This window comes from Carettochelys insculpta, chromosome 12 (genome assembly GCF_033958435.1).
Source record: "Carettochelys insculpta isolate YL-2023 chromosome 12, ASM3395843v1, whole genome shotgun sequence".
Lineage (NCBI taxonomy): Eukaryota > Metazoa > Chordata > Testudines > Carettochelyidae > Carettochelys > Carettochelys insculpta.
Genome location: NC_134148.1, coordinates 39941651 through 39964909, shown reverse-complemented (window position 1 = coordinate 39964909; position 23259 = coordinate 39941651). Strand labels below are relative to the sequence as shown.

General features: G+C 48.3%; 1 protein-coding gene across 2 annotated transcripts in view; it reads left to right on the top strand.

The window, feature by feature from the left end:
* The first annotated feature begins 7386 nt into the window (after nt 1-7386).
* Nucleotides 7387-23259, top strand: part of IGDCC4 (immunoglobulin superfamily DCC subclass member 4) — a 198021-nt gene continuing 182148 nt past the window's right edge. For both annotated transcript variants that reach the window (XM_075006688.1, XM_075006686.1), the window contains exon 1: nt 7387-7671. In XM_075006688.1, coding sequence (XP_074862789.1) covers nt 7545-7671 — 127 coding nt within the window. In that variant the 5' untranslated portion in view covers nt 7387-7544. The remainder of the gene's footprint in view (nt 7672-23259) is intronic.

Genomic DNA, 23259 nt, shown 5'->3' with positions numbered 1-23259 from the left:
TCAACGAGTACCAGAGTTCATGGGGTGCCCTCAGCATTCAATTTAGCAGGTCCACACTAGACCCGCTAAATTGAACCCTGGAAAATCAACCTCCGCCGCATTGACCCAGCAGTAAGTTTAGATGAGACAAAGTAACTAAAGGTCTGATGATGAACCACATTGAACTCTTAGGTGGATGCCCTCATTCCAAAATAAAGGGGCTTAGTCCTCCTGCAATGGGATTTAAGACAAAGCAAACTAAAGGCACTTTGTTTCTGGAGGAGAGAGTTCACACAGGGGTTTGATGTGCTCTAACTCTACTTCTTTAGTAATTCATCTTAACTGTACTGAGGGTGTCTACTCTTAAAACACACCTGTGGCACTGCTCCAGTGCTTCCTGGAAGACGTTAGCTACACCAACAGGAGTGGTTCTCCTGTCAGCATTGGTCTTTCCCCAAGAGGCGACAGGTTGAGAGGAGAAATCTCCTGTCCAGAGGCGCTGACTCCATGGGCACTTTGGGGCTGGAAAAAAAAATAGTGGGTGCTTAGCTACAGCTCCTCCCACTTCTTCCAAGGACTTCCAACCCCCTGCAGTCAGCTCTTCTGTGGCGTGCAGGAGGCACTGGGGCGTGAGGGTGGAGCAAGGACCGGGCATGCTTGCGACTTGGAGAGGGAGTGGAACGGGCCTGGGTAGAGGCAAGAGGAGATGGGAACGGGCGAGTCAAGGGCTCAGGGGATGGGATGTCCTGGGCAGGCCCACCAACGGGGGTGGAGTTGCCCTGGGCCCCTTGCTGCGCCACTCTGCATGGCTCTGATGGAGGGAGTCCAGTGCCACTGATTGTGCTTGGCCCCACCCCTTTTGGGGGTATGGTGTTGAGCTGCCCGTCTACCACGCCCTGGGGCCCATGGTGGCTGTTGGCCCCACTGGTCATGGGGGCAGATCCTGGTTGCAGAGAAGGAGTCAGGTACCCCCAGCAACTAAGAGAGAGAGTGCCTGAGCTGCTGAGCTAACACTATTTACACCAGTGGTTAGGTCAGCTTAACTCTCTTGCTTGGGGGTGTGGGGATTTTTTCACACGCCTGAGCAATGTAGTTATATTGACCTAATTTCCATGTGTTGATCATTTCCCAGTGTAGTGTCCACCTAGACAAGCCATAAAGTTGCTCTGTGCCTCAGTTCCTCACCTGTGAAATGGGGATAGTCATTTTGCCTTGGCTGTCTTTTCTCTTCAGAGGATTAGCTCTTTGGGACAGTTTCCTTTTGTGCATTTGTTCCATTGATTAGGGCCTCTTTTGTCCCTTCTAAGAATGGTTCATACATCAGAAATTGACTAGAACTATTAAGTGCAGATCAGTATTAAAAGTCTGGCAATATTTTGGTTCTAACCATCTCTGGGATGTTGGGTCCAGGGTCTGGGTTCTGACCCCCTCTAACACAGATCATGGCTGTTTGTTCATTTCTTGCTCTCTAGCAACAAAAAATTGGAGAGGACACTTTGAAAAGGACAGACCCTGAAATGTTGCATTGTGGCTGCCTCTGCCAGATCCATGCTGAGCTTTGTTAGTTTACAGCCGCTTTTATGGTTTCCATCAGGCTTGTGACGGGATTTCCCTTCTGCTCTTTCATAGCTGGGATCTTATGCAAACCAGGAGGCTTGTATGCGATTTATTGCCCTGATACTTGAATTACTGCAGATTTTTTGGAGCGCTGCAATAATGTCTCCCGGGTGGAGAACAAAAGGCTGAACTACAAACACCTGCCGCTTCTGCCGTTGGTTTCTATCATCCAGACTCTCTCCCTTTGCTCTCAACACCTGAGGCTTTGCAGATACTGAAAGGCTGAATGAAGCTGCCTGCTGAAGGGAACAGAATGATCCTGCTGGAAACATCTGAGAAGTTCTGCCAGAAATTAACGTGGCTTCTTGCTTCTAAGAAGTGTTGGAATGGAAATGCCAGCACCTGGCAAGGTGGAGCTCCTTTTATTGGCACTGCTGTGTTCTTAGACCTTACGGTTAATTGCCTCTTGTGGGGAGGAGAACATTTGATGTTTGAGAAATGCAGCCAGAATGTGTCTTCCTTCTGGCTTCCTCTGTCTGGAAATACCGTAACAAACCATTTATAAAGAAGTAGGGTACCCTTGGGGCTTGTTGAGCTAGCTGCTGTACACCCGTGAAGGGTTACCCTCCCCCTGAATTCCATAAGAACCAACTCCTGCTGTTGGTCATACTTCAGTGGGTGTTTTACCTGAATAAATCCTGCAGAAGATGGGTACAAGTTGATGTGACCTCTCCTGAGATCCCCTCGTCTGTGCCCATCCCAGCAGGGCCTTGGCACTATGGTTGGCAGATAGCCAGTTGTGAGTGAGGCCACTGCTGGTTTTGATGCTCAGACACGGTGCTTGAATTCTGTTTCTGATTTCCTACACCCAGATGGAATTTATTTGTATACCACTAGTATGCAGCATCCCCAGAGGTATGAGACGCTGCCTCAAAGTGCTTACAATATGCAAAGACAGAGGAGGCACAGGGAGGGAAAAAGAAGTATTACTATTTTAGTAATCCTCCCTCTATTCCCAGAGCCAAGTGGCCAGCCCTGGCCTTCCTGGGCCACCACCCTGGCCCCTCTGCCTGTCTCCTGCTTCCCCCTGTTCCCTCTCCCCACCTCTGCCCCCAGGCAGCAGACAGATGACATTTTCATGAAGACATCATTCTGTCACCAGGAGGATTTTTTTTTAAATATATATATATAAGGAGAGATTAGAGGTGGTTGGAAAACGGAGGGTTTTTTCATAGGAAAATGTACTTTTAGTTGAAAAACACCCAGATACATTTTTTAACGAAAATTCAATCATTCAACAGATGCTGTCTGGAGACCCAACCCTAATTCTCATTTCCACTTTACATAGGGGAAACTGAGGCACAGAGCCGTGAAAGGCTTCACCTAAGGCGGGGTCAGCAACCTTTGGCTCCTGACACACCGTGGTAAGCCACAGGTGGGCCATGGGATGCTTTGCTTACCTTGAGTGCCAGGATGTACGTCCATCTGCAGCTCCCAGTGGCTGCGGTTCACTATTCCCAGACAATGGGAGCTGTAGGAAGGGACATGCTGGCTGCAACTTCAGGCAGCTTCCATTGGCTGGGAGCCACAACCCGCAGCCCCTGGGAGCTGTGGGCAGTCATACCTGTGGGCACTCACGGTAAACAAAGCATCTCGCAGCCTGCAGTGGCTTATTCTGAAGGGCCAGGAGCCGAAGGTAGGTAACCCCTGATTTAGTGTCACAGAGGAAGCAGGAACCAAACTCATCTTCAGAGTCTTCAACCAAAGCCATTCTTGCCTGTCCTTCTAGGTTTGTCTTGTTGCCGGTCACCACAGGCTGGATTTTCCTCCATCTGGATGACCAGTGTAGATGGGATGCCAGCAGCCAAGCTGTGTGTCACAATATGGACTCTTCCCTGGTATTACTTTTCTGTCATTAGCTTCATTTATATGCAAGTCTTGCTTCTAAGACTGGCTCTGGAACACCCACCTGTAGTTCTGTGGGTTGGGAGAAGAGTCCGAATATCTCAGCCAAATCCTAGCTCTTGCTGCTTGGTGCAGATTTTCCAATAGGTGCACAAAGGCTGCACCTGCCTGAATTAGCCACAGAATTTAGTCCATAATTCCCAGGGCACCATATCTGAGTTCTTAAAAGTCCAGTACCATTACATTAGCTTACACAAATGAAGGGCTGTTAATCTAACCACATAAAGCCCATTGCATCTGCACCAATTTAGGCTTTTCTCTCCAAATTGTTGTTGTTGTTTGGAAGACAGGGGTCTTCAATAAAGCTCCCCTTTATTATCAGTGGATTTAAGGATACAGTTCCCGCAGCTCTTTAAAAATTTTAGCCTAACCACAAATGCTGGCACAGGAACCAAAATTAAGCTGTCAAGAAAACAAAGGACTGTGGCTTCATTATAACCTCTTGTTCAGCAAGCTACACTGTGCTGTATGTCTAGATACGCAACACAGCTGGGCCCTGAACTAAGGGAAAGCTGAAAAATGGACCAGAACCGTATGCCCCATCTGTAGCACACGCCCCGGGAGATGCGTTCACCTCTCCAGGGAAAGCACTGCACTGTTGGCTCACCCTCTGCAAGTGCAGCATGGGAACGAACTGCCAAGTGCAAAGTTAAAGTTGCATAACTCGTAAACATGAGAAACTTGCTTACCACATGCAACCTTTCTGTTTTCAGAGTTCATTGAGCAAGCTAAGAGACAGAAAGATCTGGAATAAAGAGTTTCTTTGGGACCTGAAGGGATTTTATTTCCATGGCATTCAGAGCTTTGTGTTTTTTTCACAGCGCAATGGTAAAACACCTCTCTGCACCAGGCAGAGCTATCTGCTAGCTCACAGCACTCAGTCTCCTACCTGTTTTGGAGATGAATGCCTTCTGTTTTATATAATGACCCCATTCAGTGAGCTGGAGGGCAAAGGAGTCACTGGCATGTTATTTTTCTCTGGGGCCAGAAATGCACCTGCACGGCTTTGTACGAGCATGTGCAGAAATAACTTCTTGTTATTTGCCAAGCTACTGAGGCAGCAGTATTTTGCAGCCTCTCTGAGTGCTTTATATTTCTCACTGCTGAGCAGGGTTGGAGAAATGGCCAGTGGTTGAGGACGGGGCACATGATCTATTTTATTTAAAAAGCAACAGAAGCTGTACCTTGCGGGCGGTGCATCACCGATACTGAAAAAGCCTGCAGATGTATCACTAAAGACCCCAAACCCACATCCAAGCCTGTGGAGCTCGTGGTTAGTGACTGACCCAGTTTGAATTTGGTCTTGCTCCAGGTGGGGGGTGATTTCAAGTGTCAGGTCAGACCAGCAGCTCCAGTTTTGATGAAACTATAATTCAGCAATTGTTTTAATACCTGGCATATCCAGTGGTTCTGCCTTTGCATGGTCTTCAGGGCCAAATTCTAGCCAGGACTTTGCTGCGTGGGGAAAGTGGGGAGTGGAACTTTTCTTCCCCACACATTCTGGCTTGTTCTGTGACTGCTGCTGGCCCTTACCCCACTTTGCTCCGTGTGTGTAGAATGTAGGTGGATCTGTGTTGTCCTGGTCCACCAGCTCTGCACCTCTGCTGACCTGACCGCATAATCCATTTCCAAATTAAAGGAAAAGCAATCCCCAAAGAGTTGACCCTTATCACTCCACAGGCTACAGATCTTCGTTGTCACCCCAGCTCCTTTGTGCTGCTTCTGCTCCTAGGGAGTCTCCTGCTGCCACTGAGAGGGGTTGATTAGGATTTGACCCTTGAAAAGAAAATAGGGTGAATACATCTGATGGCAAATGCACCTGGTATTACCTGATTTCCCCCAGAGACCATCCCAGGGTTACACTCATATGTATTTTATTAAATGCCACTATTGCATTAAAGGAAAAAGGGTAGCTAGTTTTCAAGCTCCCACCCTCCCACCCACACATACCATTGCATAGGGACAGTGGAGGAAGCCAAGACACAGTGGGTCTGGTGTGTTTGGCTGCAGTCATGAATCCAGGGAGGTGAGATGATTGTGTGGATCCCCGTGTCAGCTTGCTCTCTTGTCTATGTAGTACTCAGGAGAAGCCACTACCATCACCGAGGGCTCTGGTCTTGGGTCCCTCCCGCTCTCCCCAGCAAGCCAAGACTAACTCTTGCAGGGTGGTGATGGCAAGAAAAACACTGTAGCTTTGCACCCATGTTTTTATATGTTTCAGTCCATCGCTCTTGTCCCAAGACGCTGTATGATCATGAGTCATCACCACTGCCCCAGGCCTCTGTATGACCATGGGACATCTGCAGATGGGATTTTGCTCTTCTCTCCCTGGGGCCACTTTCTCTTTCTTGGTGACAGGTATCAGAGGGTTAGCCATGTTAGTCGGGATCCACAAAAATGAGAAGTCCCGTGGCACGTTAGAGACTTACAGATTTATTGGAGCATAAGCTTTCGTGGGTAGAAGATCCACTTCATCAGCTGCATCTCCAACAAATGTTGGTTTATAAAGGGCTTCTTGTTTCCTCTTTCTTGGGTGGATTCCTTTGCAGGGCTCAGCTCCTATTATTCTCTGGCCATCCAGGTGGTGCTGGCAGCTGGCTGTCCTGACAAGCTGTCTTCAGGGACTGGTTCCATTGCACACACATCCACGTTCACACTTTCCTCACTCACACAAAGGACAGCTCACTTCAGAGAAAGACATTTCTTTTACAAAGGAGCAGCCAGGATTTCTTAGAGAGCTGTGACATGTATAAAAAAAATTCTTCCCAACTTATAGTACTTAACATAGACGTAGCAGCTGCTACAAAAGAAAGCTTACAGCAAGTTACAGGACTTAAACCCAGCGGTGACTGAAAATTACAGAACCTACATCTGCATTGTACTGGACTGAGCAGAGGCTTTTATACAATTCCTGGATGTGGCACCTATTCTTGTAACTGGAGCATTGATTTTACTTGCCACACGTGCTTTGGTGGGGAAGGGGACCCTACAAGGAGAAATATCAGGTTCAAAATCTTGTTTATCAAAATTATTGACCAAAGAATTTACTTATCACAGTGTTTAAGTCCAATACGGCAAGGCTGTGATCCTTGTTCAGTTATGCCTCTGTGTTTACGTCCCTGAGTTCCCATTTAAGTCAGCAGGCTCTTGCCTAAGGAAGAAGAGTAACTAAAATGAAGGCCCCTAACTTGTAGTCACTTGGGTGTGTCTGAGGCCTGTTGATTTCTAATGGTTGAGGTTCTCAAGCACTAGCCTAATACTGCAATATAGTACTTGGGTTTTTGCAGGGAAATGTTTGTTTTCCCTTTAAATACCTATTTCTTTCTACCTCCCTCTTCCTGGCATTTCTTGTGCACTCTTTTTGTAAAAGATTATCTGTGTTCTCATTTCCCTTCCCAAAACAGTCTAATCCGGGCCTGAAATTGACCTGCGCTTCCCACTAGTGTTTGCAGAGCACTTGGGGGAGGAAAAGTGGTCAGAATGACATGTTTATTGCCCTCAAACATTCCATATTCTTGGGGAACAGAGGAGAAATTCTTAAACTTCCTGAAGCCTTCAGCAACCTGTTGAATGAATAAACAGTCCTTTATTTATTTTTAACAGCAGCCTCTGATCATAGTCCTTAAAGTGCCACACGGCTGCTTTTTTTTGTGATGATAGCGGGATGTGTAAGCAAAGGCCTGACCCCTCCTCTTTCGCAGGCTCACAAAGAACTACCCAGCAGACCACCAGCCCTCTTATTTTTTTCTCAGGCTCTGGTGCTTGTTTGCTAACCCCGCACGCGTAGCTGGGCTCTTCCCCAGCCGGGAGTTGCACAAGGAGTGACCGATCTGTTTCTCTCGCAGCTTCCAGCATGCTGCTGCATGGAGAAACAGAAAGGGGTGTGTGTGCTGGGTTGCTGGCAGAGGTTCAGGCGTCTCTAGTGGACACCTAAAGTGGGACTTGAGTGTGTGTGTGTGTGTGTGTGTGCAAGCAACTCACACAGTCTCTAACATTCACACAAGATGGCGAAGGAGTGGAGGGAGACTCAGCTCCCCTCCTAAATGTTCTGCTGGACATTCAGAGAGCCCTGCTGGTTTTTCCCGGAGATTTTAAGGGTTTACATGGCGCTAGAGGACTTGCTTTGTCTCTGGTTTTTCTCTTTGACCTTCTGTGTCCTGGCTGTGGAAGGTAATCAATGCTGCTGGGGGGGTCTTTGGTGTGTGCGGTGGGGGGGCGCTGGGGGGAGACCGCTGTTGAGATGGGGGGCTGTATTGGGGGTAGCCCTTTGCCCCCTCCTCTGGGCAAGCAACACAGGGGCTCGAGCGGCGCTGGGAAGGCGCGGGGTCCCCCCTCCACTCCAGAGGACAGTATGCCGCGCCTTGCCCCCTGAAATCATGCCTCTGCCGGGGGCGGGGGGCGCTACTGCAGCCCCCGGGGGGAGCGGCCAGCGCGCGGCTCCGGAGCCCGGTGGCGATCGGCGAGGCGGGTTTAGCTGCGGGCATGGCCAGGCAGCTCCTCCCGGGCGTGGTGCCCCGGCTGACTGGCCCCGTGTGCCGCTCCCCCGCAGGGGGGCCAGCAACCGGGCGGGCTCGCAGGGCGCCCGGCGGGGCAGACCCCCAGTCAATTCAGGGCGGGGGGATACTTGCCCTCCCCCGGGGCTTGCAGCTGCGCTGAGCTGGCCGGATCGGAGCGGTGGCTGCCTGCGGCCGCTCCGGGCCATGTACTGCCCGGCCGGGGCCGGGGCCGGGGCCGCCCTCCCCCAGCGGGGTTGGCCGGCGCTCGTGGCGCTGCTGCGCCCTGGTTGCTGCCTCCCGCAGACCGGCCTCCTGCGGGCGCGGGGGTGTTGCCGCGCCACGTGCGGTGCCGGGCCCAGAGCAGCAGCTGCGCCGGGGTGGGGGCTGCGAGCGAGCCAGCGCTGCCCTCTCGGGCGCTGGATCCCGGGGCGGGGGTGGAGAGCAATTGCCCCCTCCCAGCCTGGTCCACCCCTTCTCTCCCATGGGGGCGGGGGGCGGGGGGGAGACAGGCTGCCGCTGCCGGGCTCCCATGCTAGCTGGGGTTCAGGGCTCCCTTGCTGCTGGCAGGCCCCTGTGTACAGCGGCCTTTTCTCCGTAGCTTCAGGCTGGCTAATTCAGAGGGGCCCTTTCCAGGCTCCCCTCCAATTTTTTCCGTCCATGGGTGGAATAAATTTTATGCGCACTGAGGCATGTGCTGATGTGCACCACCAAGAGATACACATGCACTGTGGATGCCTTGCTAGGCAAGGGCCCAATGCTCAGCTCACAGGGATCACCACCCTTTCCTTCTGGCTGCCTGGGAAGGCGTGGCAGGGGCAAGAAGAGGAAGGCTGGAGAGCACTGGTGGCTCTTGCAGCAGGGAGTGGGCAGGTGGAAGCATATGTCCAGCGGAGGGGTAGTGTGAGGCAGAGGACAAGGGAGGTGATGAGGGCAATGTGCAGACTGAGCTGAGCTGAGGCTGCTCCTTGCCACCATAGCATGAGATGGGTCTCTTGGCAGGGGAGAACTTGGCTGCTGCCATCTGAGCAAGTTGAGAGCTCAAATCTGTGTTTATGGCAGCCTCCTGGACTTGAAATGCCAGCATGTGGCTAGCAGGAAGGGGTGTGTGTGTATGTTGTGTGCTCTAGCAGGACTCTGCAAGGCCTTTGTGTTGTGTGTGCGCTCATCCTGGTGATCAGCAAAACATTTAGGCATGCTTTTTAACCAGGGGAAGCTTGCATAAAGCTTTATTTCATTGAAACATCCTCCCTTCTTCAAATGGGAACCTCTTGGTGAGCATGAAATCTTGCTTTGAGTATCTTCCAGTGAGGCCCAGGTGCCTCCTTTATATCTTTCAAAAAAAAAACAAACCCAGAAAACAAACACCAGGACTGTACAGCTCAGTTCATGGGCTTCATGCCTACCAGCGCTGTTTTTTTAGTTCTGCTATACTAGCAAATACTTAGTTGATCAATCAAGTATTCCAATAATAAACATACCAGTTGCTCCCCTGTTCATGGGGATTGGTTACATAAGTGGGCGGTGAGCATGCCGTACACGTTTCTCAGATCTAAATCCTCCTCTCTTTTAACCATAGAAGTGTTCACCAAGGTTTGTTCCTGTGAATCTGTGGATGCGTTGTTTTTTCCAGTGTGTATACTGGCCCCTTTAAGCATTTAGCCGCATCTCTGGAAAAAGTATTGGAAAAGGCTGGTTTGATATGTGCGTTAAAGGTTCACTGGACTTAAGGTTTTGATTTAAGATATATAGGGAAAACAAGGATTAAAGGCAGAAATGCTATTCTTGTTTCATTGCATGTATTTAGTCCTCTGATGAATTCAGGTTCAGCATTTAGTGTTTTCATTTATTAAAGTATCTAGCTCCTAACCCTTTGTAGTATGAGTGAATGGATGTGGGGATGTATTAATTCTCGGACCTATGAACCGTTGTTTCCAGAAGCTGGGAATAGGCAAGGGGATGGATCATTTGATGATTACCTGTTCTGATCACTTCCTCTGGGGCATCTGGCATTGACCGCTGTTGGAAGACAGGAGATTGGGCTGCATGGCCATACTGGGTCAGACCGGAGGTCCATTCTTACATTAAACAAACAGCGCAGAGAGTGGAGCCTGTGAGTACACCTGCAGTACTTAGAATCAATAATAATTGTTTTAAAGGGTTGAAACTTTAAGAGTCAACAAAAAAATGGGATTTCCTTCTCTAGGATTTGTAATTGTGGCTTGCTTGGTTTTTTTGAAATCAGTGTAAATAGAATAACCAAGTTTTGGTTTTTAACTATTACCTGTGTGGTGGTGTGCATGGAAAAAAATTACTTTTGCTGTGTATTGTTACTTGCTGATTTACACCAGTGCAGGAATACACAATGTGTAGAAAAAAGCAGTCAAGTAGCACTTTAAAAACTAACAAAGTAATTTATTAGGTGAGCTTTTGTGGGACAGACCCACTTCTTCAGACCATAGCCAGACCAGAACAGACTCAATATTTAAGGCACAGAGAACCAAAAACAGTAGTTAAGGTAGACAAATCAGAAAAAAAATGATCAAGGTGAGCAAATCAGAGAGTAGAGGGGTAGAAGTCTTTAAAGTGCTACTTGACTGCTTTTTTTGTTTTGATAGTAGATAGACTAACACAGCTCCCTCTCTGTTACTAATGTGTAGAAAAGTTCACAAGCAGAGTTGGTGGTGTGTGGTCACCATGTGGGTTTTACTGTGAAAACAAAAGCCTGCAATTACTTTAATCTCAAATTCATTCTCTGAGAGGGTGAAGTGCTTTCTAAAAGTTGTGGAGCTGACCCTGGGGACACTCATTTCAATCCAAAATTCAAGCCTTTGGGTATAAGATACTTACAAAGAAACTGGAGAGGAACAAATCCGCCCTTTATGGAGTTTAATGAAGCTGTGCTGAGGACTGGGCCCAGTATTTTCCAAAGCCACCTGTCTCATTTGCTACAGTTTTTCGTGAAGAGCCAGGAGGGATTGTATTTTGGAAGGCTCTTGCGTGGCTGTGCCAAGCGGGTTTGTATTGCTTGGTTGACAGGGTCTCTCTAAACTCTAAAGAGATACAGCTTGCATTTGGGCATTGGGCAGGCCAGAGCTAGCTTTCAATTGGACAAGCAGGTTGAAATCCATCTGGATTCATGGAACTGGTGCCTGTCGTAAAATCTCCTTTGCGGTTTCTGAACTGTTTTTCCTCCTGTATTGCCTAACTTTCGCTCTGTGTTGTTCTTGTCTCATTCCTTCTGGTGCTGTAGCCCTGTGGCGTGCTGAATACAACTTAGCGCCTTTGCATAGAAAAGTCAGCCTCACTATTGCTGCAGAGGTCACAGTCTTGTCTTTTGCTACAGTAGCTACAGACTGTCAACAGCAGGCAGATTCGTCTGCTTTGCTGACCGCACTATTGCAGCGTCACTTGATCAGTCTTTTTTTTTTTTTGGCAGTGGGTGAATGTTGGTTTGCCTAGTGGGGTGAGGGGAGCTGCACTGCTCAGAACTCAATTTTCCATTACATTTGAGACACATCTTGGGGAATAGCCATACACGGCTCATTTCTGAGCTTGCTGCAGTTGTGCTGTGGCAGTTGTGAGAGCCTTTCTCACAAATCAGTAAGTAACTTCTAATCTCAGGTCTCTAAAGTAAAAATCTTTATAGTTTCTTTTTGTTTAGGGTTACACTGGGTGAAAATGTTTTGGGGGTGACTCTTTCCAGTTCTGTACAAAGAAACTTTCTTGTTGCTTCAGAGTGATTGTTACTTTGAAGCAATAAGAGAAAAGTTAAACTCTTAAATAGTAACCACAACAAACAAAATTCTCTCCACATTTCTCCCTTTATTTTTTCAAACAAACTTTGATACTAGTTATTGGAAGTTTGACCTAGTCACTGGATAGGGCACTGAAGTGGAACTCAGGATGCCTGTAACAGAGAGAGAGCCGTGCTAAGCTATATACTATCAAAATAAAAAAAGCAGTCAAGTAGCACTTTAAAAACTAACAAAATAATTTATTAGGTGAGTTTTTGTGGGAAGAAGTGGGTCTGTAAGTGGGTCTGTCCCACAAAAGCTCACCTAATAAATTATGTTAGTCTTTAAAGTGCTGCTTGACTGCTTTTTTGTTTTGTCAGGACCCCTGTGTGTTCAGTTTCCAACTCAGCTTCTGCTGAGACCCTGGGCAAGTCACTTAATTTACTCTTGTGTTCCAATGGCTGTTCTTAAAAAAAAAAAAAAAAAAAAAAAAAAAAAATGAGGATAATACCTCCTTTTTTTCCCCCCCAGGGGATCAGGAGGATAGAGGCCTATAAAATCATAACTGGCATAGGGAAAATAAATAAAAAGTTATGTACTTGTTCTCATAACACAAGAACAATGGGGTCACCAAATGCAATTAGTAGGTAGCAAGTTTACAACAAATAAGAGGAAGTATTTCTTTATGCAACGCACAGTCAACCGGTGGAACTCCCTGCTGGAGGATGTTGTGAAGAGCAGAACTGTAACAAGCTCCAAGAAAGAGCTAGATACATTTGTGCAGGTTAGGTCCATTGATGGCTGTTAGCCAGAATAGGTAGGACTGGTGTCCCTAGCCTCTGTATGTCAGAACCTGGGAATGGGTGACAGTGGAGGGATTGCTGGATGATTACCTGTTCTGTTCACTCCTATGGGACACCTGATATTGGCCACTGTAGGGGGGACTGGATATGGGGCTAGATGGACTTTTGGTCTGATCCAGTTCTTGTGTTCTTATGATAGAATCTATCAATGATTGTGTGACTCTTAAATGCTACAGTGATGAAGACCACATTGATATTTAGATGCCGCGGAGATAAGTGCACCAGAAAACACCAAGACACAGCCTACTGGCTTGCTGTGCGGCGTGTGTGTCAAAGTGTGACTGTGTCCCTTTGGTACTGTTGCCAGGACTATAGCATTTGTGCACAACAGTGGACTTTCTGAGTGGTGTGTCTCTAGGTCAGCTGTAGGAAGGCAACTAGCAGCACATTGCCACAGGCAAAATGCAGCTGTGTTTGCTCCATTGCAAGTGCAATCTGAAAGGGGCCAGACTGTGTACTTAACACACTCTTCTAGCTTTTAATGACTGGGTTACCGCTGAGTCTAGTCATGGTTATATAATTAAGATGGGAATTTATATTTAATCTCATTGTAATTTGTTGTTGGAATCCATCCCAAACTTTTGTGTGGAGGTGTGTGTGATGGAAGTAGTACAGTTAGGGGATTGTTGTGCGGGTAAGTGAGGGATTCTTAGTCTTACTGGGAAGAGTAACACAAACATTTAAAAGTCCAGTACGGTCATCTAAATCATTTTGCTATCTGTGGAAAGCAAATGCTTGCTTTACCCTCAGCTGTAATACTGAAGGGAATAGGGTAGAGCTTTGTTATAGGTGCTTGTCTAGCACGTATTACACCAAATTCAGCAATGATGCAAGTCCATCACCTTGAGGAGAGGAGCTTGGCCCTAGGTCTGTCATTCTTTTCTTTTAAAATCTAGTTTTATGCTGAAAAACAACAGCCCAGAAGCGTTGTTGTACTGAGATACCAGCCCTTGCCTTAAGTGCCTTTCTTGCTATGGAGCTTCCATTTCTTGTAGCAAGATCATGATCTGAACACAGCACTGGAAGCCAGAAATCCCTCCCCAGGTTCCAGTGTTGATACCCTTGGACGTGGGCAGCCTGCTCAACCTCTCTACCTCAGTTTCCCCATTTTTAAAAGGGAGGGTACTGCTGATGTTTACCTACTTGGCAGGGAATGTTGTAAAGCATGGGAGTCCAACCTTTTGGCTTGCCTGGGCCGCATTGAGTGAAGAGGAATTGTCTTGGGCCACATATAAAATATATAATATAGTTAATGTATATAAATCACATAATAATGTAAAAAGTTTATGATCTTGTGGGGCCGCATTACTAGCTGTCCAGGGCCGCATGCGGCCCGGCCTGTTGTAAAGCATTGGGAATGTGCAGGGAATTTCATCATTCTAAGTAGCTTTATTGCCTTGATTTGACTCCTGTGTTTCAGTGACAACAAATATGTTGATTTCTGATTTATCAAGTGAGAGCTAGTTTATGTTTTTAAGCGATGGTGCTGCCCACCATCATTTAGGAAGTATGGCCTTCGAACAGCTGAATTACTCATGCAAACAAAACATCTCCCATCTTCTGGTCTGCTTTCTTCTCCTACCCTCTATCATGAAACGCTTCAGTAGAAAAGTGTCACAGAGTGGTTTGTGCAGCATGCTTGTATGGTGTTGTCCATGTGGCTCTGTGGACTTTTGGGAGTTTTAAAAAGGAGGCTGAAGTGGGGGATATGATAGAAGTCTTTAAAATCATGACTGGTGTGGAAGAAGTGAGCAAGGGAATGCTATTTATTTGTTCCCAGAACAAAAAAACTATGGGGTCACCGAATGAAATTAATGGGTAGAAGGTTTAAAACTAACAAAAGGAAGCTTTTCTTCACACAGCTCATAGTAGGCCTGTGGAACTCCTCGCCAGAGGAGGTTGTGAAGACCAAGACTTTAAATGGGCTCATAAAAGAACTAGATACATTCATGGAGGTTAGATCCATGAATGGATTTTAGACAGGATGGGTAGGAATGGTGTCCCAGCCTCTGTCCGCGGTTGGAAATGGGTGTCAGAAGAGGGATCACTTTGATGATGACCTATTTTGTTCACTCCCTCTGGGGCATCAGGCATTGGCCGTTGTCGGAAGACAAAATTGTGGGCTAGATGGACCTTTGGTCTGACCTAGTGCATGTGGGTAACTTATGTGGGTTATGGTGGGCAGAGAACCAGAAAAGTTCCAAGGAACTGTATTGTTAGTTTCAAATGGAGAGTGAGAATTTGGGCCTCATTCTGTGTGGGCCAGTGGTGGTGGAGAAAGGTGCAAGTACCCTGCAGGATGGGCCTTTTGTCAGTTCTGCTTGTTGTGCTAATTGATTTTTGGTACTCGGACACGCAGTGTGGAAACACTGACTTTGTCCTCATTCTCTTGTATTGCGATCATATCTCTACTGAGCTTTATGAGTCTGGTGCCATTGGAAGCCCTCTGCAGTTCTTAAGGATGCTAAGGCCGCCGGTGTTCATGGCTCCCTGGTGCTAGGGAGGAGACCTCAGCCACATTTACTATCCTGGGTAGCTGGAACCAGACCCAGACAAGCTCTATTGGCTTCTAGAGAGAAACAAGAACTTAACCCTTCTGGGAAGACCTGATCAGTATTTACATTAAGCAAGGTAAAGATTTGCTAGAGTGGCAGCTCCAGAGAAGGGAAGTTCCCTGCAGGGCTTGAGTTGTTGATTGCGTGTGAGGTGACAGCAAATCTTCATTACGAGGCACAGCCCCAAGGCGGGGGGGTGGGAATGTCTTCCGCTTCTCCCTCCATGCTAGTTTCTCATGTTCTTTGCACTCTGTCCGTTTGTGGATCTCAAAGCACTCTGCCTGCAGTGGGTGGATGGGTGACATTTACAGACACTCCCATGAATTTTTTAGTTCTGTGTCTTTTATGCGAGTAGGCAGCTGGGCTTCTTTCTGTCTGCGGGGCAAAACTTGCCCTGCTTTAACATCTGTGCAATCCAGCTGACCCAGCCTGGATCTGTTTGATGTTGAAAGTCCAGCAGACCTCAGAGAGCACTATGGATGGCTAATGCCTTGCCTGTTACTAAAGGTTGAACCTCTCTAGTCCAGCACCCTCAGGACCTGACCGGTGCCAGATGAGAGAATTTGCCAGACCGGGGGAAGTCAGTATTGTCTAGCAGCATTACCAACACTTCCACTGCTTACTGGGTACTTAGGAGACATGTAGAGGTAAATTACAGCTAACTCACAGCCAGGACTGGTGGTTGTAAACAAATTTTATGGAACCACAGGAAACTTGGCTACAACCATGATAAGTGGACATCCATGGAAGTAAGATCATGCTGGATTACGGCCATTGCCGGGCGAGAGCATTCCAGATCAGAGAGATTCAAACTGTACTATTCCTCGTTGTCCATGGTAAGGAGTGATTAACATCACCCTGTGTCCATCACAAGAGAGGGAGTGACTTCACACCATTGCTCAGTGTATGGTGTGATTTGCTTAGCAGATACATTAAATCCACAGTGTCCATTACGCTTGCCGCTTGCCCCATGTAGCGAACTGGACACCGCGGTGTGGTGAAATGTGGCTCCCCGGAGCCCCCTGCCTGCTCTGCACATGCGTCACCGCTTTGTGGGACAAGCATGTAGCGGCAGCAGCGGCCCCCCCTGTGCCTCTTGCTCTGGCGTGGCTGCAGCCTGGCACAATTCACACAGCCTCAGTGGCTCCAGCGCTGGCAGCAGCTCTGGTGAGTTGCTGGCAGTTTGCATGGTGTGTGTGTGCCTGGCTCGGGGAGGGGAGGGCATTTATTTTGAGCAGGGGAGGGGCCTGTGGCGACTGTGGAAGGATGAAAACCACAAGTGTGGCGATCCTTGAATTTCTATTGGACACTGCAGCATTAAATCAAGATCTGCGTTTTGGGCCCAAATTACCTGGTTCTGCCTCTTTAAATGTAACCTAGCTAGCGAAGCTCCTACTCCGTTTTGTGCGTATTTTTTTTTTTTAGTTCAGTGACACAGATTCACCGCGTGAGGGTTGTTGATATTTCAGAGGCACGTCCCTCCTGCGTAGGTGCTGTAGTGCTGCACATGGGTTAAGAGTGCTTAGGTGGGGGCAAAGCTTGTTCCAGCACAGAACCTGTCGCGGGGCTTTGACTCTGGAAATCCCTGAATGCAGCAAAGCCTGCAGGAGGCTGCCCAGGGGACTTGTGTCTCACACGTCGTCTTGCCACATTCGCAGCTGCCTTAAACACCGTGACCATGACAGTGGGGCTCTGAGACAGCTGTGCTCCTGCGGATTCCCTAACACACTGCTGGGAGAACTGGGGGACACCTTTGCACTAGCTTCACCCCTTTCTTCTCAGGCCCACCTCAGAAGGGCTTTAGATGTGAAGACTGGCAGTGCTCTCCTGCTTTGCTTCCCTTCCCTACCTAGGTCTGCTGGGCTTTGGTTCCACTTGAGTTGGAACCATTTGGACTGTCCAAGTCTTGAGCAGGTTAAATGGCATCATCACCAGATGGGGAGAGATCTCAGAGACTCCTTGTGGCTGAAAAGCAGCAGTCGTTTTTCAGAAATTAGTTGTTGAATAAGCAAGGACGGAGCAGGATACTTCTGCCACCAGGGATCTCTGGGTGTTCACTGCCAGGTGAATTCCTGGGAGGATGGGAAGGGGACAAGCTGGCTTGAGTTTGACCTTCTGTACTTTGGGATTTGCTGCCTTGCAAATCTTTAAATAAACAATTAAGTTAATTGGTGTGACCAGATAGGTGGTTACTTGACATGGTAGGTTTCTCATGCTGTCTTCTCTGAATCTGTTAAGCATTTGGGCCAAATACTTCAGTCATCTACGAGGGTTCAGTTTCCTGTTTTGTCAGGGGAGCATCAGTGGGGACTCCATGGTAGAGATCCCTTGAAATTTGCAGATAGTCTCAGAGGAGGAGCCATGTTAGTCTAGCTCAGGGGTCAGCAATCGTTCCAAGGCAGAGTGCCAGTGATACTTTTTCTAGTTGCTAACAGTCCTACTTACAACAGCTTCCATAATAAATAAATTAGGATGCAGAACTGTACCATTTAGGTGGTTAGTATCATTAGCTGGTCTTTTGTTAATCCACCAGCAGCCTGGCTTTGAGCAAGCTCCCGCCCGCATGGGAGCGGGTCGGATGGGGCTGAGCTCCTGTCTCACATGCCGATGAAATTTGGCTCATGCTGGGGGTTACTGATCTCTGCTGTAGCTTCACAAAAAACAAGCAGTCCTGCAGCCCTTTAAAGTTAACCATGTTATTTCTTAGGTAATGAGGTTTCGTGATAAGACCCACTTCAGTGGATTTTGATGAAAATCTGACTCAGATCCCTGTGTCCCACAGATCGCTGGTCAAAACAGTCTTCCAGGTTCGGCACACGGACTCACAACAGGGTAACCAAATTTCCTGTGACATTTTAAAGAAGCTAATATGTGCCCTGGGTTTAGCGGAGGAAGGAGTTAAAAGTGCTCCTTTTGGAAATCTTTGTCCTTTTACTTTTCTCACATTTCCCTGAGCTATTCAGACAAACCCAACGTTTTCCCCCAAGCCTCCATCTTGATACACCCCACATTCTCCAGATGTGCATTGAAGATCAATGGGACAGAAGCAATCCAGCATCTGATCAAAGACTGGCTGCAAAGATCTCTCGTTGGTGTTGACCAAGAAAATAGTTGCAATTTGCCTTCCCAAGAATGGTTTTGTAACCATAATGCCAGCTCCTCGGCAGTGACAGAGAAACACTTCATCAGCTCCTCTAGGTCCTGCTTGACAAGTTTATCCCTCAGGAGGTTGTAAACAAGGAAATACTTTAACCACAGGAAAAGATCAAAGAATGCCGGGGCAGAGTCCTTTCAAGAGGTGATAAAGAGACAGACACCAAAAGAAACTTTTGAGTTTGACAAAGAAGCCAATAAAAAGTAATGAGAATGAGAAGGGCCGACTTGAAGGCCCCGGGGCGTGCAGCAAAGGAGAAGACCAGGGAGACCAGCCTTGAATCTTGAAACTTTTCTGTTAGTCTATAAGGTGCCACAGGACCCTTCGTTGCTGTTACAGACTTGAATTGTGGGCCCTTGGATTAAATCTGATCCTCTACCACTAAGCTAGCCTGAAAGCTGCTGGTGGACACCCAGTGACTGGGTTAGTGCTGAAAGCTCATGTTATGCTCTAAGATGGGCAGAAAAGCCTCTAGAACAATGGAAATCTGGGATTATAGTCAAAACACCAAAAAAAGGTGACATAAGTGACTGCAGTGTTGCAGGAGGTCGTACATTAATATGAGTTTCAGGGGATCTGCTGCAGCATCATTTTAAGTAGAATAAAGGAAGTGGGTGTGGTGAATCTGGATTTCAGCCCACAAGATCATGCGTTTGGCAGATTTTCACGCTAAGACTAATCATCGAATGGCCAAACAAACAAACAAACAAAACCACCTCCACATCACAGAGTTCAGGAAAGCATTTCACTGCTCCCATTGCAGTTCATTCTGCGACATCTTGAAGTGGCTGTGGCAGGTCAACAAACAGCTTTATAACAAGGGGAAGTTTGCGCAGTTAAAGTGGCTTCAGGCTTGAATGTGGTTCAGACATATATGCTGGTGTCAAACAAAGATATATTCTTTCATTTCTCTTGGTTGGCATCACTGCTGTCTCCACCAACATCGAAGAAAGACTGCTTCCATTGTAAGAAAAATGGGCTCGTGATTAGTTCTGGGAAAACAAATCCGATTTCCACCCACATATTGCTTTAGAAGGCAAAGGAAGGCAAGAAAAGTCAGTATGTGGGCCTCCTCAGTAGCGTGCCAGCCAAAGGGGATGTTCAGAAGGAAATAATGTCACAAATGATACAGTGTGAGCTGAGTCCATCAGCTTCAACAAGATTTGGCCATTTGAAAAATGTGAAACTGAAAGGCTAAATTACACATCTTCAGCTTGATTGTTGTTTCCATTTTAGCATCTGGATGAGAGAGCTGGAAATCTACCAAAAGGAAAGATAGACGTCTAAACGTCATGCAGAAATATAACCTCATGCCATTTAAGAACCTGTAACAAATGCTGAGCTTTGCCAGAGAGTTCTACAGCCCCTTAGCTCAAGTAATTCAGTGCAAGAGCTCCAGGGAAATATTTGAGATGTGTTAAGACTGAAGCCGAGCCATCTGCCAGGGCAAGTGAGCCACTGGGCCACTAGAAGAACACCTAAAAGGGGCTGAGCAAATGAATTCCCCCAAATGCTACTCAGAATGGGAAATCTTACGGGACTTAACACAGCGTAGAGGGCTTACAGAAAGCAGCTCAGGGCAGACAGGGATAAGAGACCCTTCCTCATTGCTTAAGAGATATTTAACTGCATGTGAAGGATTCAGGTACAGGTATTAGCCATGTGAATGCCTGCCGTTGACAATGATTGTGACGGAAAAGCGAGCACCCTGAAACCTGGTTTGAATTTTTTTTCCCATAGGGATGCTAACTGGTTGTTTGATTGTGGCTTTTGTTCGAGAACATGCCCTATTGATCTAAATTATTTAGCCCTTTTTCATAGATCAGAGTAAATCCAACTTCTGTCTTCTCTTATCTCTAAACAATGCACAAGGAACGTTTTGTGAGGAGGGAGTCTTTTGCTACAGAACTTTGACCCACAGGAACTGACTTGGTGTCCTGTGCCCTTTCAGATGTTACTAGTTCGAAACCAAATTAGGAACGTTGTCTCAAGCGTTGTTGTTGGGCGTTCTGTGCATGCGCAAAACAAAGTGGAGGTTGCCTCCAGCTGCCAGCACAGAAGAGTTTCCCAATTAGTTAGCCTTTGGTATTGCTGCCAAAATGTTTTACATTAGCAGAGAGAGTGAAATGGAGTGTGAAAGGCTTTCAATAACACATTAGCAGCAGTGCGAGCGGTCACATTGTTAGTTTTACTCTTTGTTCTTCTGGACACGTCCAGGCTCTATGGTAAAGCTCCTATCAGCCAGCAGGCGGAGACATTACAGTGGCATAGTTCTGGCTTCCCACATGCACCGATTGAGAGAGGGAGACCCTTAGCTGGGGGGCGTGTGTATTCAGTTTTTCATTCTAGTCCCCAAATTCTGCACCTTCCCTGTACCAAGGAAAGTCAAGACACTGTCTTCTAAGCTGCAAGAGTGCTGCCAACAGTAGATGCTACCAGTATGTATACGCTGCGAGAGACAGTTCTGGGGGAATTCTGCAATTTTTGTGGAAAACATATAAAAAAAAGTGGTAGGCTTCAGCACAGTCTAGCTACGTGCATGGGTTTAAACTCAGTGATGCTGCAGGCAGCTTTCTACCTGAGTGCTACCAACAGTGGGAGCTAACCTGCAGGTGTCCTACCACTGCTTTAATGTTGGAGAAGCCTTTTGTGCCAAAGCATCTAGCTGCGCGAGTACAGAAGAACGCTCGCTATTGTCTGGTGTAGATTAGGTCCAGCAGTGCAGAGTGGCTCCATGTCAGTGCTCACAGGACTGTAGTAAAACCTCTGAGCCCCAGTCTGTAGCTCAGCAGTGGGGCAGCTGCACTGTTACTGGCTGTGGCTCCCACAAAGGTGCATGTTTTCAGTGTAGATTGACTCTTAAAGTTAGGCGGTTGCAGAGGGCATTGAAATCAGTGCATGAGCTCCAGGGTTTTGGCTGGGGCACTGAAAGAAGCCAGAATTTGTCCTCGGCCCCCGTGGAGCTGAGTGCGTCGTATCGGGTATGCCAGAAGGTGATTTCCATGCTGCCGGGAGAGTGGTTAATCAGCTGTTAGGAAAGAGAGTCCAGTGCTGGGGAGGGGTAGTCTGGGACTTGGGCTAGTTGGATTCATGCCTCTGTTCAACCACAGACTTCATGTGTGACCTTGGGCAAGTCACTTAATCAGTCCATGCCTCAGTTTCCTCATCTGTAAAATGGGGAGAATGGTACGTGCCTTCCAGGGTAAATTGTGAAGTGCCTCCCTGACGCCTAAGGAGAACAGGGTGATAGAAACATTGTGCACAGGCAGAACAAACAGTGGAGCTGGGTAGCAAATCCCAGGTATGTAACACAAGTTCATGTACACACACATATGTAGGTGTGTAGAGAGCAGCACTGGTATGTATTTCTGTGTGCACGATGCATGTAGCCACACCTATTATTTGTACTCACGCCTGAATTTGATGTTGAGAATTTTCTTGAAGCCCCTTACATGCTGCTGTATAATGTATAAACCCTCTGCTGGCAGGGAAGGGGAAAGGCAGAGAACCCAATTAGCCCTTTCTGGAGCAAAGACAAGGAATTAAAGATTAGCCCCAGCTGGGGAGAACTAACCCAGTGGTGCTGCAGAGGGAAGGCCTGCTAGGTAAAGTGGCTGGGTGAGGTTGAGAGGAGAGCCTGGGGCAGGGCAGCTGGGCAGAAGACATCCCTAGCAGCTGCTGGGTAAGGTTAGGAACTGGCTGGAGAGAGCTCCTCTGGAACACGCTGGGAGAAGCTGCATGGAGGGCACAGCTCCATGACAGGTGCCAGCCAAGAGGCGAAGTCAAGGAGCTGCTCAGGGCTCATAAGAGAGGGATCCGGGGAGGGAGTGGGCCTTGGTACCCCTACTACAGCGGTGCTCAAACGTTAGAACTGGAGCCCCCCCCCATTTCGCTGATGTTCTTTGGAGCCTGCTTATCCTGCCGCTTCTGAGGCTCCTCTCCCGCTTACTCCATCCCTCCTCCCTCGGTCGCTCACACTTGCGCTGGGCTGAGCCAGAGGTTTAGGGTACGGGAGGGGTGAGGGGTCTAGATTGGGCGGGGCAGCCGAAGAAGCTTCATGCCCTGCTCTCGTGCCCACAGGCGCCACCCCTGCAGCTCCCATTGGTCACGTTTGCTGTCTTCCTGCGCTTTCTGCAGCGCTGGCGCTCGGGTGGGGGCAGCGTGCAGAGTCTTCCGCTGGATGCAGGGACCTGATGGCTGCACCTGGGAGCCCTGCCTTAGCCCTGGGCACAGGCCCCAGGTGGCACTGGAAGTTGGGTGGGGGACTTGATCAGTTGGCTCCTGGACACCCTGGAGTTCCCTCATGGATGCTGGGGGTAGGGGTGAGGTGGATGCTGCAGCATCCCCAGGCTTTGCACACAGCGTGGCCCTGCGCCAGGGTACCAGCTACAGACCTCATGCCTGGAGGGCTCCAATATCGGACCTGTGGTCCTGGCTACCGACCCTAAAGTCCTGGCTTCGTGTGCGGGGACTCCATCCCTGGCCCTGAAGGCTCTGTTCCTCGGTCAGACCAGGGCCTCTGCAGCTGCCCCTAGCTGTGGCCCCAGCCTGGCGCAGGGAGGGGCACGCACAGGGGTAAATGTGGAGGTGCGTCCCAGCACCTGCCTATAAACAGTTCCAGCACCAGTGACCCCACTTTGAGGCCTTACTAGCCACCCTCCCCCACGGGTGTGGCAGCGCATAGGATTGCCACCTGCTAGATGCAGGAAAACTGGCTGTTGATCACCTCCAGCCCAGCAGAGCAAGGCCCAGCCGCAGGCCCAGCCACGAGATGTGTGTGGGGCTTCCCAGCTCACTGCACATCTCCCAGGAATGCTGGCCCCAAGTAGAAGAAAACCTGGTGCGTTAAATCTCTTCACCAGCAATGGGCAAGACCGTGCAAAGACTGGCTGGGGCACCCCTAGTGGGGTCAGCCACGAGAGGAAGGGGCTGAGCTCAGATCGTGGCCGAGGGCCG